We start from the raw sequence: 21,344 nt of genomic DNA on the forward strand, positions 1-21,344 counted from the left end.
TTATCATTTGCAATTACTGTTCAGCTAAAAAGAAAGTTAGGAAGCTTGGTGATAATCGTTTCAGTGGACTGGAAAACAGAGGAGAGGAGCTCCAAAATGCAAACAGAACAAAAGACTAAAACGTTTCAGTACAAGCCGGAGGAACGGACAGGTAGGGATTGAAAATTATGGAGAAGGGCAAAAGCAGGATTAAAGGGTGCAGGAACAAACAAGAGAGTGAGATTAAGTCATTCGTGCCAAGCTTTGGCACATGTGACAAAACCAGCAACCATGTGACTAATGAGGAGAAAACAAAAGGAAACTTATTTTGTTCATGAGAAATTGCCAAAACTCATAGCCAACAAAAGAAGGAAAGAGCCAATTGCACATACAAAGAGTCATCTGGAACTGCAGGCAATGAACTCTCAGGCGTTAGCATGGAGTTCCTCAGCTAGAAATAAAAAAGCAGTAACCACAAGAAAAGTAATTTGATCCACAATCAACCTCGGTATCTCTAGAAAGCATCGCTCATTGAGAGGATGAAAAACAGTAGCCTAAGAAATAGGCAAAGGGAGATGGTTATTTGTAAAGATTTCTGTGAGCAGCCTGGTCTAGTAGAGGGTGTCCCTGCCCATAATGGAGGTTTGGAACTACATGATCTTTGAGGTCCCTGCTAACCTAAACCATTCTGGAGTTCTATGATACTTATTTGGTTATCCAGGTGTTTGGGAGTTTGTGGAGGGTATTTTCAGGTTATTTTTTCCCAAAAATTATGTGTGTTTTTTAGAGAATCTATCTCTTTTTCTCTAAAAAAAGATGAACCATCCATATGAACCCAGACTTTTATACTGTTACGTTTCACTATAAAAGCCTGCAAAAGTTCCATTGTTTCCTCTTTTCTTATTGGTTCTGTCATTCACAGAATCTGCTGGGAAAATAACTACTTTCCTACTCAAGTATGCACCTAGCTCTTTCCCCTTCACCATTCCACCTACACAACATATAAATACCAAATAAGGTGACAACTTTCACTCATTGTATAAAACATCACACTTGAAAAATCTATCTATCTAAAAAGCACAGTATAATCCCCCTTATTTGTAGAAGTTTATTCTAGTGTTAGCTAATACTGGTGATTTCAATCTTCAAATAAATAGAGTGTGACATTTTGTTGTCTAATTAATCTACTCCTACCAAGAATAAACTCTCTAAGTGACATAAATGCCTTATCTAAAGGGATTAATTTATTCTTCCAACCCTATAAAATCTTTATATAGATTTGTTCACTCTAAGTTTTGAGTATTTATTCATTTGCTTTTGCATCAAACGCAAGCCTCATTACAATGTCAGTCCATACAGAAGCTCATTAAATCTGAGGTGAAAGTGAGAGTCACTTCTTTACCTATTGAGTAGCAGAATTAAATCATTATATCCTGGTGTAATTTTGGAGTGTTTTTTTTTCCCTTGAAGAACAAGAAACCATACACTGCTGAAATAATTCTTTTTAAAAAGTAAACCAAATAAAACCACACCTTTCAAATTGAAATCTTGTGTCCCAGCAGCTTTGATAAAGACTGTTTGAACAATTTAATCAGAAAAACAATTCTGTAGAATATCATCTTCTGAGGTTGTCTGTTAGCTTCAATGTAGCACTGACTCTTCTCCAAGAGACTCTTACCAAGAAGGGTCAACTGGGTAGGATTCACATCAGAGTTCCAGAGAGACCACGTACAGCAGAAAAATAAAGCTCTCTAACTAGGCTTGTCTTAAAATAGATATTCAAAACAGGTCAGCTGAGCTGCAACTGCCTATCACTTTCTACCAAATATAAAAAGCATCTCAGGCAAATGACTCTGCTATCAACAAATACATGGTAGAAAAACCAAGCACCAATCAAGAGACAGGCATCTCTTATAATATGCCATCTACTGTAGGATTTTGAAAGAGGTAAATTTTCTACTACATTTTAAAGTTGCATTTTGTCTCACAATAATTGGAATGCCTTTCTCCATCAACAGGAAATGTCAATACTGTTTTAAACTGACAGATACACCAGTACCAAAGGCCAAAGACTAGGACTTCCACCACGCAGCTCTCAAATCCTTCTTTCTTGCACATTTCAACTAGGACAAGCAAAAGAGTGCTAAACCCCATAAAGTTCCATTAAGCCTTATGAGACTACCATTCACCTGGGAGGCTGAGACAGGACCGACAGCACTAGCCCACATCACGTAGAGAGTAGTATTAAAAACTTAAGAGGCATTATGCCTTACCTACTGGAGAGATTGTTCCTTATCAGATCATAAACCTAGCTTTCTCTTAGGAGACAGCTCCCCAAACAGCCAGCCAGCACAAACTCCTTCTGAAGGTCTGTAGGTGTCAGCTCACGGAAGAAGTGCGCTGGGTGGGGGCTCAGCACTCGCAAGAAAACTTGCAAGCCCAGAATCAGACCAACCAGTACGGTGCTCCCGAGGCCCTGATCCCACAAGGTATGTAAACGCTTGCCCAACACCTGTTGTTTCTTCCATTGCCTTGAAACTCCTACAGCTCCCTCAGCACAGGGCACACCTTAAGGCAAAACTGAGGAGCAGCTAAGGTCTTTGCTCAGACACTCAGGCATGTCACACTTCTGTGTGATGACACGTCAGACAGACAGGTAAAAATAACAATAAAAAGAAGACTATCTGCATTTAACCTAGGGAAGGGGAAGTCAGCGACAGCTCTTAATGGCAGTACAACTGTTTCATTTGTTAAGCTTCTAAAACCAGGGCAACTCAGCCTGTTACATCATGCAGATTAATCAGATGCTACAGTATTTACTAAGGTTAAACCTAGAGGATAAAGGTTACGTAATGGATTCAGCCCAACTTAAAGTGGTGAGATCTTTCAAATAAACATGCACCTTTCCTCTCTGAACACCTGAAAGAAATAATCAAACATAAGTTCAACAAGCTTCTAAAATTGTGTTCTGTTCCAAAATCAAGTACAGAGAAACAAATGGAAGCATATGCCACTCAAAAGACCATAAAAACCTATTCAGATTGTCACATGTACCTTTACTCTGATATTGTTATCAGGGCACTATGAAATACCTGCATGTACTACATGCACACAACGTCCCCTGGGCCTACACTCCTTACAGCTTTCTTCTGCTTCATTGTCATCTTCAACTTGCCTCGTTCAAGTCAAGCTCTACAACCTCAATAAAATCCATACACAACCCCTGCTTTCCCAAAGGCTGCATTTTGGTTTAGAGGTTACCACCGAGTGCCACTGATAAGGAACCTCGATTTTTCCACTCTGCTGCGTGCACAGCTCTAGCTATTCCTTATCCTTCCTCAAATGCCTTCTGGTAGAAGTCTGATGAAAACATTCAGCACTCTGATAAAGAAACAATTGCCTTAGCAAACATTAGACAAAAATTGCAAGACACCCACAAGATAGTGATTGCCAAAGTTCATATATTTTTTCCAATTCAAAAAGTTAACCAGCTGACTTTTAAGAAGGTGCTGCTTTAAACGCCTTCCACAGACAAATAACCAGAAAGAACACATGTACTGCCTATTAACACATTAAATACATACCTATCACAGCATATTGGGCATGCAGAAAACCCACAGACTTAAAACTCAAATCAATACAGAATCTTACAGTAAGTGTATTTAAATTGAGCTGAATTATTATACATACAGGTAGCATTTCAAGTATTTCCTCCCCCCCTTGCCCAAAGACATCATACAGTGCATATGTTCCCCTGCCACTCCCTTTGGAAAAGGGAAAGCTTTACAGCAGAGTCTCTGGTAGCATGCTCACAAGAAAGGCTGAGGTGCAACAGAGCTGCAGGCATCTCCGCCACACCAGGGTGCTGCCTTTTCCAAGGTACTTCATTTTTAAAGCCATTGAATAACCATGGTCTGGTCTTACAAGCTCCAAATTCTGCAACAAGAGACTAGAAATATTTACCATCTGTGCATTCTTCATAATACCAGTCCAGTTCGTAATAATCTGCTTCAATAAATTTCTGCATAGTCAGTATCCTTCAGCAACATAGACGAGATTTCACTTCGCTGCTAAGGTCAAGTGAAATGCAGCCATGCCTTCCTGCCTTTGCAAAATACTGTATCACAAGGAAGCTCACAGAAAGCTGAAAATGAGCTGCACATCCTCAATGAGGCTGCAACTAAAATTAAAAGGGGGTGTAGGGGATGTATTCAGGGGGGGGGGGGGGCAAAAAGAAATAAAATATGGGGAAATAGAAAACGGATGCAGAAGGGAGAAGCAGATGCCCTGGCGGCTGCTCTAATAAAGAAGCTCTGCACAGGAGCCTTGGATGGGCGTTAACCAAATCATCCTATCAAAAGGCTGATGTGCTGACGTGGGGACACACACCACCGCCCGGCTGCTTCTAACTCATTCCTTTCCTCCCTGGTCTCCACATCTCTCTCAGTCTAACATGTTGCCATGGAGACGAGCTGGCTCCCAGAGAGATGCAGAGATGTAGAAAATGCATTTTGCCATTGCTGGCTTTGGGGAGGAGCAGCACCCCTCCATACTGGAAGGAAAAATTCTTGCTCAGAAAGATGATACAGCTCTCTGCCTGCTCACGGAGCAGCAGCACCATGTCATCACAAGGCACTGGGTACATGCAGGACATCAATAATGAAAGTCTAGCCTATTACTATTGTCCTCCACAGGGTTTGATAAAAGCCTGCCTTCCCCCCCTGGAAAATGAAACTACGTGACTGCTTGGTGACACTGCTCTGGGCTGATACAACTGAACCCTTTACACATTTGGTTACTGCAAAGTGACAAGCAAAAAAAGAGAAAATCTGCAAAATCAGGACAACAGCATATTTCCCTTTGCAATAAAACTAATCTACTTCTGATTTTGGCCTTCTCCATGAACTACTGACCTATTTTATTATTTTTTCCCCCCAAACATCCAAGCTTTGTAGCTGAAATTAAGGGGTTCAGACAAACTTTCACTATTCCTAAAAATGCTTAAGGTCTTTACCCAGAATCACTTGATGTTCATATTCACCATTTTGAGACTGAAAGAAGAGACTTGACTTTTGCAGCACCCCATAAAACCATGTTTAAGCTATTGGAAGGGAATCTGAGGATCAGATCATATTAAATCATCATCAAACACAGCAATGCAAAAAGCATGTCTGAATCCCTGCAGGTACAGTTACCAAAGGGATCGACGACCATTTTGTTCGTAACTGCCACATACTCCTCACCTCTTTCACTCCCTTTTTTAGGAAACTGCATTTCTTTGTAATCACCCAGTAGAAACATGTGGATAGATTAAGTTGCAATATACATTAATAACACAAGGCAGGTGGCCAGACTGGTCAGTCAGAACCCAAGACTCCACCTGCAAGAACAGCCATAAGCAGGTAAAGGAGACTTAGTCCCTATTTCCCTCAATTGCCTCCCAACCACCATTTTTTTCCAGCTTTAGAGACAGCTCATGACAGATGCAGCTTCTACTTTTGGCAATTCCTGAAGGACTTACCCTGACTATTCTAGACCCCATGTACATTTTCAGCATCTCCAACATCCTCCTGCAAGGAATTCCACACACCTGCTGTTCATGATATAAGAAACACTCACCTTTTGCTTTGCAACTTACTTTTACCAACTTGATTTGATGCTTTCTGCTCCAGACCTGAACACTCAATTGAGCTCTCCTTTCCTTGCTCATGGTTTTGACTATTTCTGTTGTAGCCCCCCTTCTGCACATCTTTTTTAGGTTGTTGTCACTTACTCTACTACCTGACTGGTACCATTTTGCTCCCTCAGCCAGTACATTTTTTCACTGCAAAATAACATATTTCGAAGTAAATTATAAAAATACATTCCTGTGTTCATGCTACAATACAGTAAGCCATTTGGCAATATGTAAGGCATTCTCAGGCATTCTCCTCTATTCAGGACTGGAGAGGGTGCACCTGGGGTGTTGTGTCCAGATCTGGGCTTCCAAGTGTAAGAGGTGGAAATACTGCAGAGGGTCTAGTGAAGGACCATGAAGACAATGAAGGTACCAGAGCATCCTGTGATGAAAGGCTGAGAGGAGGGACTATTCAGCCTGGAGGAGAGAAGGCTCAGAGGGATACTATCAATGTGTAGAAATACCATGGGGGACAGGGAAGGGACACGAACGACACGGGCAGATGGGACATGGGGGACACAGAGAGGAAGGTGCCAGGCTCTTTGCAGTGGTGCCCAGTGACAGGATTAGAGGCAATGGACACCAACTGAAACGCAGGAGGTTCACTCTGAACATAAGAATTTAAAAAAAATTTTTAATGGAAGGATGTCTTGAGGCTTGACAGCCTGCTCCAGGAGACCCTGATGGAGCAAGAGGGCTAGACCAGAGGACTTGCAGAGATGCCTTCCAACCTCAACCACTCTGCTATTCTGTGATTTTGTAGTACAAGGGCCGCCATCCATTTACTTAATTTGTTTAATTGCCCCAGACTAAGATCCTTTGAAGCTCTTTCCTTACACAAAATACTTATTTTTAACTTCCTAGACAGCAGGAACAAGGGCACATAGTTTCAGGCCATCGTGAGATTTCACAATTTAAACAGACTTAAGTGCTAGAGCTCTACCTCAAATACAGTTCCCTGAGATGCTTCCAGCCCAGGAAGCAAACTACAATCCCTATTTCTACACCACTGCTTTTGTTTAAGTTTTATGCCCCTGCCCGTTCTCCTCCCCACGCCAGCCTTAGCTTCCTGGAGCCAAGGCATGCAGTTTTCCTGCAGGTGTGCACTCTCCAGATGAGCAGGTACTTCAGTTATTGCTGGTGAACAACTGAGTTGATGTACTACCTAAGTAAAAAGCCAGTTACCTTGCTCTAGGCTGGAAGCACTGCCATACTAGGGAGGCTAACTCAAAGCAAAGAATCATGGCCTTAAATCAAGGCACCACCACACTCAGTGGCATTTCAACCCCGTTCGTTGCTTTTGCATCAACTAACCTTAGCCCTCCTGAAATCATGAGGTACTCTGAGGTAACAAGGCTCTGAAAAGCAAAGCTTACTCTCGTTTTGGCAGGGATCACTTTATTTTTGGCTTCATTCTGCTGACTGGGTTTTTAGTACGCTCGATACTGATGTGAAAGCAATACAATAAGCATACACGACCTTCAGGTTCGTACATCACAAAGGATTATGTAAAAGCCACTAACAGCCTTGGGACATGCAAAGATCATACAATGATCTCTACTTGTACTGTTCAAAATATGGGGGAGGGGGGTAATTTCCAGCCACCCCCCTAAACATGGCCCAAACGCTGTGGCATCCTGACACAGAGGAATGTGATGGGGCACTCCAGCCCCAGCTCTGTCTTGCACAATTTCAGTTATGCATACGCACAAGGCAAGAATTACCTGTGCTATTAAATACAATTAAGGCTACACTGTTAAAATACTGTCAGAATAAAATAAAGGTTCCTATGGCAACATGAACTCAATTGCTCTGCATATAAGCTATTTGTTCCACTTGTATTATTTTTGTCCAAAAGGTAATTTCAGTCTGGTAATGCTATTAAACAAGCACTTCAAATATAAAGAATGAACACTGGCTACCAGCTTCAATTACTGCAGGGACTCTCTGCTTTTTATTTCTTGACATTTTAAACAAAGGAAATCTTTGACATACTAGAATTTTCTTCTCATCGTCCTCCCTGCTGCACATACATCTCCTCCTCTTTCAATGCACAGGATAAAAATCCTTTACGGTGGGAGTCTGGAGCTGTTTTGTTGGTATTTTCTTACAGATCTGATTGGAAACACATTGATTTAATCCACAAAGGCATTATTTTTCTGCAGAGAAAATCATTTGGGTGGTCAAATGATTTCAGAACTCCTCGAGAGACTTGGAAATACCAGATAAATGTGTGGTCTTCCCAGTGTGAAAACAGAAACCCTGGACAGAGAGAATATTATACATATCCAGGTATCCACATGCAAGCATCAACTCTATGAAAAAAATGTAGATCTAAGGGAGGGAGGGGGCTGGAAGGGCTGTCAAGTTTAACATGAAATCTGACTAGTCCTACAAGGCAGCTGCATGCTTGCAGAACCTTCTCTCAACCTCTGCAGCCCTACTTTTTCTGCATACAGGTACACATCACATTGCACTTAAGTGAACTTCCCAGAATGGTACATTTTTCTGGTGGACTACTGCAAACATGAATTTTTTGCAAATTCATGCATGCTGCAAATATGTATTGCTTGTGTATTCCAATCTCCATGTTAGAGCATTGCATTTGGCTGGGGTGTTTTGTTAGTTGCCTAAAAGGTCATCTAAAACTTGCTTGAGGGACTTGCTGTTTCTTATTGCAAAGCTAAACGTAGATATTCACATTAATTTGGCATTTTCTTCCAGCTGCTGGATTTTCAATTTTTTAATCTTTCATTTTAAGGCAAACAAAAAAACCCCACTTCTATTTATTATCCATGGAGCAAAACACAGACTGTTAAAGACTTCTGGAAGCCAAGTCTGATCAGCTAGGCTGAGCACTCCTTACATTAGTGGTTACAAAGGGGTTTTATTAGGCACAAAAGTCAACTGAAAAAGCTCACAAGCCCTTTCATCCCTCCCTTTGGCCCCAATAAATCCACGCCATAGGACAACAGTAAACTGGTCTGCCTAAATTAGTAGTTATTTTAAAAAATCAACACCTCTCACTCTCCCCCCAAACTCTTTTCCTTGTTTGAAGAGAATTTTTGACAAATTTCAGCTACCCATTTATAAACATGGCCCCTCATGGAAGTTGTAGGAGCAGTGAACCGTGTCACGCAGGTGCACAGCAGCAGCAAGTCACCTCTGCTGACAAATAGAAGTATTCCAATACCGTCATAGCATAGCATGTCACCATAATTCATGTATTCCCATGCTCTGTCATTCTCAGATTTCTTCTTCAAACCCTTTCTAATTCTGTGAGGATCCTTTGAAACTGAACATCGGAGCGGGAGGGAGTATTGGCAGCTGCAACAGTGTATTACCTCCCATTTGATTAGCTTTGGGTCACAGTTGGCTGCAGCATCACATCAGGATGTTCAGATAATCAAACACCACATCCTTTCATTATTTTCTACAGTCACCAACACTGTCTCCACCACTCAGGATGAAGTTGCCCATCCCATTAACATCACCTGGGGCCCTTGTAATCAGAGGAACAGCTGTACAGCCCACCACTATGCAATGCATATCAGTAGCAGTTAGGCATTACCACAGTACTTGCTTTGCAAACTGACATTTTTTAAACAGACTTTAAAACCTAAAAGCTATTAAGAAGCATTAAAAAGGAAAGCAAGTGTATTTAGAAGTCCAACTGCTTTTCAAGGACAGGTTGGCAAACTGTTATTTCTAAATTTGGATCTCCTTTACTGAGGAGTTATTGGTGCCTCACCTTCTAAAAGAACACTGAGCAGGAGTCAACCTGTGACTGCACATTTAGTCAGAGCAAACAACTGTGCAGCTGAGGACAGGGATCTCTCCCAGGGCAGCATTTTGCTTCGCAAGAAGCCACTGTGGTTTGCTTAACCTGAAAAGAGTGGAACCAGAGCAGTGAAAGCACTGTAACACCCACTTTCAAACTGGCATTTAGAAAAACGGGTGCTTCAGATCTGACCCACTTGCCTTTGATAAAATGGAACTGCTATCCAGGCTTCAGAGTGGTACAGGTACTTCCCACAGACAGGACAGAGCCGATTCCTTCAGGACACCGTAAGGCAACACTGACCTCACCTGATACAGACAAAAGACTCTTCTGATGCAGAGAGAAGCCTAACTGATCCCCCACTGAAAAAAGTGATTTAACTTGAGAGGTGCAGACAGATGAAATCAAATTCCTTAAAGACAAAATCTTATTTTCCATAAGAAAGGATTATTTTTTCCCATCCTCAAAACTATTGCTGGAGAGTGTCAGATTTGCATTTGTATAAAAATCAAAATTGATGTCGTCTTAAGCAACCCAGCTGCAAAACCAGCTGCATAATTTAATTAAGGAATCACTGGGCATACTTGCATACTGTAAATGACCCTATGACAGCAATAGTTTGGCATCTAAGAGATTGCACCCCTCTCCACCATAAAGAAACGAGGAGCAAAGCTTTTAAGAGTCAAATTTTGTAAACTGTTCACCACCTGGATATAACACAAGTGACAATCTGGGTTTTTGTGGTCATATTTTTTCCTGGCAACAGCAAACACATTTGTAAAACGAGTTGAGTTTAACATCATGTGCTTGATTGGGTAGACAAAAATAATTACAGCAGCATGGTTATGACCTATTTTTCTAACGAGGAAGGAAAAAGCCCTCTGACAGCCATGATTGCAGCTTTCTGGGAGAGGAAAGGAATGCAAGATGCATTACACTGAAGGAATACACAATCAGGGAGCCCTGAACTGGATCCAGCACTCCATGTATGGCCTCACCAGTGCCAAGTAGAGGGGAAGGATCACCTCCCTCCACAGCCCAGGATATGACTGACCTTTGCAGCAGGGGCACATTGCTGGCTCATGTTCAACTTGATGTCCACCAGGACCCCTCATTTCCTTTCCTGCAAGGCTGCCTTCCAGCTGGTTGGATCCCAGCATGTTTCTCCCCACATGCAGGACTTTGCACCTCCCTCTGCTGGTATTGCACAAGACTATTCTTGACACATCTCACCAGCTTGTCAAGGTCCCTTTGAAACAGAACAGAGTTCTCTCATGTCACAGCCACTCCTCCCAGATCCTGTTTATGTGTCATCTTCCCCATGCTGCACAGCCTGCTGACTTCCTCTCTTAACTTTTCCACTTGGTGGCTGCTCTTCAAGAGCAGCACACCTGTGGCATAAAAGGTCATCTCTCCCTACCTCAAGGAGAGGTCCTAGACACTGCCAGCAGCCTTGGGCTTGCAGGGATGCATCCACCACCTGAAGCTCTGTCTGGGTTAACATCTCTGCCCTGGCAGGGACAGGTGATTCAAGACCTGGGGAACGCACCCTGTGGTGCACCACCACCACCATGTATGAAGGTTCAGGCTGGCCGGAACTCAGATGAGGACCCCTACTTTTCACCCTTGCACATGAACCAGTCCATCTGTTGCCTGTTTCTGGGAGCTGGGCTCCAGACCTGTTACACAGAGGTCTCCCAAGCACCAGCTGAAAAAGTGACTGACCATCCCTAAACAGCAGCAGCTGTGATGAAGGCTCCAAGCAGGGATGAATTGACAGCTGCTCAGAAGCCACTAGAGCTTCCCAAGGCCCACATCCCCGTAGCTCCCCTTATCCTGCCCTTACCTGGCAGCAGCAGATATCCTCAGGTTTCTCAAAGGGTTCCAGGTGATCCTGAGCCCTATCCTAATAAGCTCCCACAGCAGAACCCAAACTCTCATGCAAAATGCTGTGTCTGTTCCCTGCCTCTGGCAGCTGCACTCAGAGAGCTGTGCCCTAGGTCTGCCTCTTCTATCGGCCTCTCCCCAGCCACCAGCTAAATAAAAGGGTGCTTGATGTTCCTAGTCTGGGGGCAGGGAGACAGAATATCACTTTACTGTATTAGACATTTGTGCAGGACATTTTAGACTGGCTTAAAAGTTTAATGAGACTGGTGAGACAACACTGGATTTATTTGATTATGTTTCAGTCTCAAATCAGTTTTATTTTCTTCCTTTCGTAGGGACTGGCTTAGTCCTCAATCTGAAGCATATTAAGAAAATAATGACAAAGACATGCTTTGGAGTTTCATAATGTAGGAGAACAGCTTCAGCCCTCATAGGCTATGTAGTTCTTCCCAAGAGTTATCTTCATCCACATGTGAAGACTCCATTTCCCAATTGCCAACTAAATTTTCAGAATTCATTTGCTGCATCACCTCTCTTGGGTTAGTGCTTACGTTCCCCTGCAAAAGTTGCTAATAAATTAGAATTCTTGAATGCTTTCATATTCATCTTTCTACCAATACCTTTAAAAATGAGTTCAAAGGGAGGCCTGTTTAGTTAATTTTAGTATTGCTGGGCCCATCCTCGAGTGACGTTTCCCAGCAGATTCTGTGACTGCCAGCCTTAGTGGGCCCAGACTGAGAATCTCAAAACCAAAAAGCCACAGAAAGCCAGGAAAATATCTGCTCTAACAAGCCACAGCAGTGTAGCTCAGGGTCACTGTTGACTCTTACGCTGTATGGATCAATGCAGAGGGAAACTGAGCACATTTACACCAGCAAGTTATAAACCAGCATCAACCTCAGCAGGTAGTCTGAGAACTGCAAAGACTTTTTTCATAAGTCATTCAGAAATCAAATGCCCTTCTTACTTAATTGCTCAGATTTCAAACCTCACATGTCCATGCAGAGCAGTTACAATGACAACATTCAGTTGTCCAAGCCTTCTGAAGCTTAACAAAACACTATTAAAAGTCAAAAGCTGGATTTTAAAATTCCAAGCATAATTCTTGTTGTCAACTCATCTGAATTCCAATTAAAACGAGTGAGCTGTATAAAAGGGAGTCCCATAGGACTGAAATGACCAGCTCTATTGATTCTGCCTAAAAGTTCTTATACTGGTCGTCGAAGGAAATTTAAGACAAAGGATCCAAACGTTCCCTTGGCATAGAGTTTTCTTATGCACTACAGAGAAATCGACTCAATTTATATTAGAGACCACAGCTCCTGTTGTGCTATCTTGTTATACACCTCTTCTGTTCTATTAAAAAGGAGTTTAAGCAGTATAAAAGCCTCCTGGAAATGGCAGAACTTTACTAGCCTCAGCATGGTAAGGTTACAGTGTTTAAGAGACATTTTTACTTAAATGAAGTTTACCTTCCACAGTGAAAAAGCGCAAAATTCTAATAATAATGACAGAAGAACAGGCCTTGTTAAAGCAAAATGTTGTTAAGGCAACAACCAAAATTTTTTTCAAAAATAAGCATTTTGGAATTGTGAAGATTAAAAAGTCATTCAAGTATCATAATGGATTTAAGAAACCTGAGGGTCACACTGGAAAAGTTATTTCAACTCATTACAGTAGTAGTAAGCCAAAAATCTAACATGTGAATACCAAGAAAAACTAGTTTGCAAATTTGGTTCACTGACTGAGAAGAGAGATGTGCTCACCAGAGACCAGGTTTTCAGTAACTGCTGAAATCACCATATGCACATCCACACCTCTCATTGCTTTTTTGTTTAAATAGGTCACACCTTGACTCAGTTGTAACCACTGCACACAATTAGAAGGTTAAGCAGAACAATTTCAGCAGACTGAAGAACCAAAAAAAAAAAAAAAAGAGTATTAAAATGCACATCACTGGCATACAGCACTAGAGCATCCAAGAAATGAGTGTGGCATAAATACTTGCCCTATATAGACATTTATTGAGTCTTTCTTTAATTTACAGTTTCTCATTATACACAAACTGCAGAAGATAGCTCGTTTTATTGAAGACCTATTGGCTTCCCTACTCTGTCTTTGCACTACAGCTCCATCCACACTTGTGCTTAACTGCTGGTACATGTTCAATGCTTGTTTCCATATTTTAAGGAGAAACAACAGAATACAAGAACAGATGGTGTTTTGTGAATATCAAGTTACTTTTGAGAACAGCTGTACCAAACACATCCTCCACTATAGGGTCTAATATGCCATTATGCTCTATTAAAGATGATGTACAAACCCAAAGAGATGTAAAAAAGCCATTGACAACAACAACAAAAATAATTAACTATATTCCTAAATTCAAGTCTTGCCTTATGATATGCTTCCTATGGTAAAAAGGAAGCACAGCCCCCTATGCCCCCTGCAACAGCTCCTGTTCAGTCACAGTAAGACAAGCACGTCTGAGCATCAATAGCGACTGCTCCGCTTTCTAGCTGAATGAAAATGCACCCGTTGAGTTTAAAAGCTTGGTAACACACAACTCCAAACATGCATCAGCTCTTCAGAAAAACCCTTCATTTCAGTGCTTCTACTTTAAAGGACAGCAACGCTGCTGCCAGTTACCTTATATGCTGAATCACTCCTGGAAGTGGCATCTCTCATGGATTCTCTCCTGGGAGTGAATGCAAACACGGATGAACCTAAACTAGAGGATACTGTCACTACAAGAGATTTAGATTCTTTTACAGATAATGGTCTTTGGAGACACTTATATCTATCAAAGAGCCTCTCTTATAAAGTATAAATGTATTATTCAGAAACTAAAAATCACAGACAAATAGGTATGCAGTATCCCAAGTTCCCTATTAACAAGCCTGTTTTATAGAAAAGGGGAATACTAAATGGATGATGAGAACCAATTATAAAATATGTAATGGGTATAACATGAACATGTAAATACATGTTCTTAAGAAAGAAATCATGTGCTATAATTCCTATATGAATGGCACTTCAAACAGCAAATAAATTCTGCAGAAGCACAGTTTTCAGAGACAGTCCCTGGAGAATGAGAACGGTTTTGTTTTTTTTTTGAGTGCAGCTTAAAAATTCTGGTTTGTGGTTGCAAACCAATTAGACCTTTTTACATAACTCTTTTGACATACAAGTTTGCTTTCTCCCTTTCATGTTGCCATTCTGAAGTGGGAATAAATGAAGACTCTAGTGCAGTGTAATAGGCATTTATAGTCAGAATCAGTTTACCCACTAGGCTTAAGATAGGCACATTTTTTTAATTGACTTTGGAGCACTTCAAGTCTTAACCAAAAATGTGTTTGAGGAATTATCAAATTATTGAGTAGAGATTTAAAATTTGTTCACTATGTTTTAAAAGTTCTTTCAAAAGGGTAGCTACAAATCCTGCTGTACATCAACGCACTTAACATTATTTTGTTACCTACACATATATACACACACTTTACAAAAATACTTACATATATATTTACAACACCCCATGTTCCTACTTCTGTGGGCCCTAAAATATTTTTCAGTAATCCAGTACTCAGGTTCAAAGGTTGAGGCATCTATCTTCTTCACAACTTACAACAGGTGTTGGAACAGAGCTGGAGACACTGTTCACAATCAAGAGGGAGGTTAAAGAGCCACTGAGCATGGTTAACAGGCCACAAATGTGTTCAAATCCTACAGCAGGAGGAAGGAAAAAGCTACTCTCAACAACCTTCAAAAATCAAACCTTCACTGCCCTTGGATAAGGGGTGATGGGAATACAATTATAACCAGTGGCAAACCAGGCGTGTTCCCCTTCCCTAATTCCAGTTGTTCACAGTAGTCACCTGAACATCAGAGAACAAGGAGTTACAATGCAAGACTGTCACTATTGTGTTACCACACAGGCTACTTCCAATCTAGAGTTACACTTTAACTCGTGTGGCAAGAGCTTGTAAAATGTTGCTCCTCCTGGTAAGGTCTCTCCCTAAACAATATGAAGGCTTACAAAAGACATATTTGCCTACATTACTAATGCACAGTATTTACATATATTAAAATATGCACAAACATCCCCTTGTTGTCCAGTATTTCTTAGTCTGTGAACATTTCCTGAACAAAGCCAAAACATGTCCTTCCCTCCCTCCCTGTTGCATTCAAGTTCTGAAGCTGATTGACACTGCAACACACCAGGAACCATAATCAAAGGACTAAATTTCACACCCAAAAATATTCTGTGCTGTCTTAAATTTTAATATTAATTTTAATACCCTTTGTGTGTCTAAGCAGCTTGCAGAAGGTAAAGCAACAGTCTGTATGTGCATTTAATTCTGATGAAAGTATTTATTTCTATTCTTCTTCAGTTAAAGAAAACTTTGACAAAGTAAGAAACTTCATTTTTATTGTTTATCAACTTCAACAACATGCACTGAATTCTTGAACCACAAGGATACTGTTTTAAAAGCAGCAGAAACTTGTAAGATTATATTAAAACTTTCCAACAGACAAGCTACAGTACTTCCTCACACCCTTATCAAGGTTTTTAAAACTAAACAGGTATAGGAGGAGGTGTGTCTTACTGTGCAAGCAGCCACACCCTGGGAAACACTTTCCAAAGACATGATTGTACAATTCACTGGACTTTTCTGCCAGCCTTAAAATAATGTTTTTATTTTTACAGTTTGTTTTCTACAAGCCAATGTTTACAATCAATGCTGTAATTTCCAAACATGCCAAAGTTTTATGATCTCACACTCTCATGTACCTATCTCACATATAGATGCGTTATACAGCTCGCTCATGATAACTGAAATAGGGTAAACTCAGAGAGCTCAGTTTCCAGAGTCAAAGGCTCAATCCAAACTTGCTTAAACATCTTAGACTACTACCTATACATAAATGTCTGTATATAAGCAGCAAGAAATACATTTTTCTTTATGGAAATTCTCCTTGCTTTGGTGCTCCTCTTTAAGCAGTTATTTCTCAATTAAGTCGAAAACGTGTTGCAGCAGGAATTACTCTCATCAATCTTTTTCTATTCAAGACAGTTGACTGGATGAAATCTTCAACCACAGCAACATGGAAAAGTTGCAGTCATTATGCATGTAAGCTAAAATCTGGATAAAATTGTCCCAATACTGACAGATACAGGCATCTACTGCTATTTGATTCCTCCGCTGTGCATAGCTTCATTCTGTATCCATCCCCAGCAGTCAGGCACCGTTACAAGTGCTGTGCCACACCAGCAAAACATCTTCCCCATGGTCACTGCAGTAAGTCCACCCTCGCAGCAGTATTATTCATGAGACAGGACCAGTCAGCTTACTACAGAAACCTGACACTTCAAAACACTTCTTTGAGCTAACTTCTGCCATAATCATAACACTAAGGGCCTGATACAAAACAGGGAGTCATGGTACATTTGATTCCATAGATCAGCATCAGCTCGCCTCTCCCCTTCCCCACTGTTTTCATCTGACTGGCAGGAAGTGGAGAGCTTACGTAAGCAATTTACTAAAGTACTTAATACTTTCTATTGAAGCACTACAGTCAGAAACTCAGCTCTTCATATTCTTAATGCATTTCTTTAACACCCTTGTTCCTTACAATGTCATAGTCCAGGTGCTTCAAAATGCAATGAAGCTACCTCTGCAAAGGTTTGTGTATACTTTATCTACATCTATCTACTACTATAACTTATGTAAGTTAAACTACAGCTTTAGCATCAAAGTTATTGGCTTGATACTCTGTAGGTTATTTGAACGTGCAACACATCCAGAAGTGCAACCGAATTGCATCTTCATGTGAAACCACAGAAGGGACAGACAGGGAGAATCATTTAACCACACATTACTCAGTAAGTCAGCACCTAAAGGATTAATCACAGAAGCCTTCACTACTTGCACAGCTAAGTCAATACCCACAGTGGAAGAACCAGAGATGTGAATCCATTCACCATGATAACAGTATCTAGAGACTAGATGAAAAGCCGAGATCACAACACTACATGCTTTCCCTCTAGGCACAAAAGGTACCTTTTTATCCAAGAATATAAAAAAAAAAAAAGAATGAAGGGACAAACCATCTCAACCAAAGGTTCAAAAATTGGTTCTTCACAAGTCTTTTCCTAGAAGCAAAAGTTACAGAAAAATGGTGCGATATGACGTAATGTTGTCACACGGCTCCAGAGACAGCAGTGCAGTCTGTCAGAGAACAAAAAAACCCCAAAACAAACAAAAAGGCAAATATGGGAACAGGTCTAAGCTTTCTACATTGTATATATACAGACATTTAAGTCAGTTTAGTTTCCTTTGTTTTCTATCTACCACAAACTTGAAGACCAAAGCAATGGATTACAAATACTTTCCAGAGCTGTAACAGAATTGGACAGATACTTCAGAGAAAGTAAGAAAACTCCTCAGTACAATTTCTCAATTTCTGACTTACGGAAGTATTTCAAGGTCTCTTCTATTTGCTCAGTTGTTAAGTCAATATTCGCATCGGGGGAAATGAGAGGTGTATGAAGCCAGTCGTCGTGGTCATAACCATAGATCGTATCTGCTCTTAGCTTGTAATGAGGCAGCTGCTCTTCCAGTAGACTGATGATTTCAACTTCAGGAAGATTGGTACTATTGCACACATCTGGTAAGAGAGAGAGTACAACCTCTGTTAGTTACTTGAAATCAAGAACTCTACATACAAGCTAGAAAAGATGTCAGTTTGTTTTGGCATCAGCAAGATTTTCCTGATGTAGAGAACAGCTAATTACCGTTAGGTGTAGCAGACACAGCTAGCACAAGTGATCCCAAAATTGTATATTAATTAGCAGAAAATACAAGGACACGTTCTTAGGGACAAAAGCCCAACCTCTAGAAGCAAGAGCTCATCTACTGAAAGCTAATGACATTAGGGGGAAGAGAGACCACATAAGCATCGACCAAGACAAGGCAGTTCCAACCTGGGTATGGAGAAAGGGTTAGTGCATACAGGAATTCACACAGGTTTTTTATGTTCTATTTGACAGGTTACTTTTAGATTGCTAGCTTCACATATCTCCTTAACTTCACCTTTGACCACAATTCAGTACTACTGTATGTTTCTGCCATTGCTGCTGGCAGACTTTTCTCACAAAAAAGAAATGCAGAACTGCAATAGCACACAGTGTCACAGTTCACACTTCAGATGCACTGGTAAAGCTGGCTGCAAGAACTTTTAGGGATCCTTTCAACACTCTCTCAACCTGCATTCTGTTGAGACATCAGCCCCTCACATTCACAAATATGTCAGGTTTGCAAACCGTTTTAAAAATGGGTATCAACAGCCATCAACAACTGAAAAATGCTGCAAGCAAAACATTTAGGATGAGAGGGAGATGAAAAAGCTTTAACACAGAAAATTCCAATTCAACATAAATACTTCTTCACCACAAAGATGGTCAAACATAGCAACAGGGCTGCAGAGAGGCTGGGAAATTTCCAATCTTTGGAAAGACTGACGTCTCAACTAAACAATGCCATGACCACTCACTTTAAAAGACCTGCTATGAGGCACTATATTACTCTAAAATGAGGGTACATATATGTACATATGAATACCCAAAGCAAGCATGATTGCTTTAACAATACATTTCAATTACCACATAAAGTTAATTACGTAGCAAAACACTGTAGTTATTAGGAAGCAAAGTAATCCTGGTATGTTTTCCATAAATACTTAGTGCATCAATCTGCATCCCCGTTTCCATGTCAGGAGAAAAAGGAAAGAACACCACAGTCCTCACCACCACCACCCACCCACCAAACAATAATGAGCTATCTAAGCTCATTTTGGAAAAGCAAGCACTAAGGAAGGCTGAACGCAGGCTGTGCAATGCAATTCCATCTTTAACCAGCGCTATAACTCTTGCAACCATTGCTAAGAGTCACACCACAGTGAAGATGCCAAAGCACAGGCATAGCTGCCCTGACCAGGTTCACTGGGGACCCCATGCAGCACCTGCTGCCCAGTGGCACAGGAGCCCCAGTTAAACCCAGGCACTCTGTCCTCCTATCCTGTGCAGTGCCATAGGGTCTGTGCCGAGCTCCGTCCCTGCTGATACTGACTCACTGCCTGGGCTTCTTTAATCGGCTACAGACCCACTCTGTACCTGGGGTTTGTCTGTGGATCACTGGAGGGTAAATTTTAACAGTTACTGCCAGTGCCTTTGCCCCGCTCAGGAACAAAGGGACTGGGCTTTGCCAACAAGGATCCTGCCCTTCCCATCCTGTGGTCTGCAGCAGCTGCAGGCAGGGCTGTAAAGCAGCGCTGCTCCTTGACAAGGACACCTATTTTCCTAAGGGATAAATTCATTATTGCAGGACTGACGCAAACTGCAATTCCACTGCAAGCTAGTGGAATTAACCTCTGTCAGGGGAGGGCAGGGAGAAATGGTTAAGTAACACATACTTTTTTTACGGACCATCAGGTATTTTATCTTTCAAATCCAGACATTGCACTGTCATAAATATCACTCTGAGTAGTAAAGACAGCAAGAGCATTACTCGTCTATCAGACAACAGGGCAGAGGACACAAAGATGATCTCATATTGCTGATCTCCTCCCTATATTCTTTACAGAATCCTGTTGATTAAAATGAAATGCACTTGGGAAAGCTGCATTATACCTTATAGTTCAAGACATATGATATATAGAGGTATTCTCCTCAGCATACACTCGGGATGTTCTGCTAAGTGTTGTACATACATTGTGTTCTCCAAACTTCACTGCTGAATTGGATGTGCAAAAGTTAGTAGGATTAGGAACCCATATATGTAGGAATGCAATTTTTATGGAGCTCCATGCAATGCCACAGTCAGCCTGCACACATCATTTTAAGAAGTCACTGAAGCCCTCTCAGAGGGCTGAGAGAAAAAAAGACCTGTTTTCCATGTTTCCATGAGCTACCCTGTAACTACAAATCTTTCATCTTTCCTGGCTAGCTTTTGAATTGCTGACAACACCCACTGTGGTGCCTGAAACCATCCGAGATCAGGAAAGCCAGATGATAATCTGAAAATCACCTGTTGCTGTCAGCTAAACGTTTAGACATATGAATGTGTATAGGCATACACATAAAGCCATCTTATGCATCTATATCTACAGATATCACCTCCTGTGAGAAATGGAAGCCTACAAAGCCTGACTGAAGTGGTCTTCTTGGGAACAAAGAAAGAGAAATGTTAGAAAAATGCAAACGTCTAGTGTCTTGCTGCTTTTACTTAGTATTTCAAAAGAAATGGGCAGGATTTATAAATGAGAAGAGACAGTTTCAGGCAAATAATTCTGTGCAGACATAAAATGGTTTGCTGTGTCATAAAAAGCAGCAGAAAATGGAATGCAAAACAAGTTACCTTCGGGAGGGAGGGGGGAGGAGGGCAGGACACAAAACATTAAACCCCGCAACCCACAAGTAAATCCCCAAACCCCACACATGTGCACACACACAGAGAAACCCATACAGTTGCCTTGCCAAAAAGAAATCCACCAGAACATGAAGGGCAGGCAGTAGATAAGTAAAAATTATAGTGGAACACAAGTCAACTGAGACAATTTTTCTACTCTATCGTATAACAACTCAGGAGTGTTTCTGAGCAATTCCAAGGGCCTTACAACTGGAAAAGAATGAGTAACTTGAAAGGCAACTTATCACGATGCTATTGTCATTAGCTCCTATTGCAATTTTAAAATCTGTATACCAGCAGGAAATAGAGGCAGGCTCTGATGTAATTGCCTATTTAGAAGAACAGGACACTGTAATTACACTTGTGGATGACTAAACATTAGTTCACCATTTAAATCAGAGCAATATTCTCAGTGCCACAATTACACAGTCTTCCCCTTCACTTCTCCTCCCCTCCCTTTTCTGTGGTGCAGGCACTTGTTAGGAGAAGGTCCACCAACTAAGGCCACCCCCTATCATGAAACACCAGTTAAACTTCACAGAGGACCTTGACT

The 21,344-nt window shown here is 41.1% G+C and overlaps 1 protein-coding gene across 4 annotated transcripts in view; it reads right to left on the bottom strand.

The window, feature by feature from the left end:
* Window positions 1-21,344, bottom strand: part of TRAK1 (trafficking kinesin protein 1) — a 120,631-nt gene that overhangs the window by 51,745 nt on the left and 47,542 nt on the right. For all 4 annotated transcript variants that reach the window (XM_084260150.1, XM_084260149.1, XM_084260147.1 and 1 more), the window contains exon 3: window positions 17,799-17,993. In XM_084260150.1, coding sequence (XP_084116276.1) covers window positions 17,799-17,993 — 195 coding nt within the window. The remainder of the gene's footprint in view (window positions 1-17,798; window positions 17,994-21,344) is intronic.

This window comes from Gallinula chloropus, assembly GCF_964237585.1.
Source record: "Gallinula chloropus genome assembly, chromosome: 2".
NCBI classification, from domain to species: domain Eukaryota; kingdom Metazoa; phylum Chordata; class Aves; order Gruiformes; family Rallidae; genus Gallinula; species Gallinula chloropus.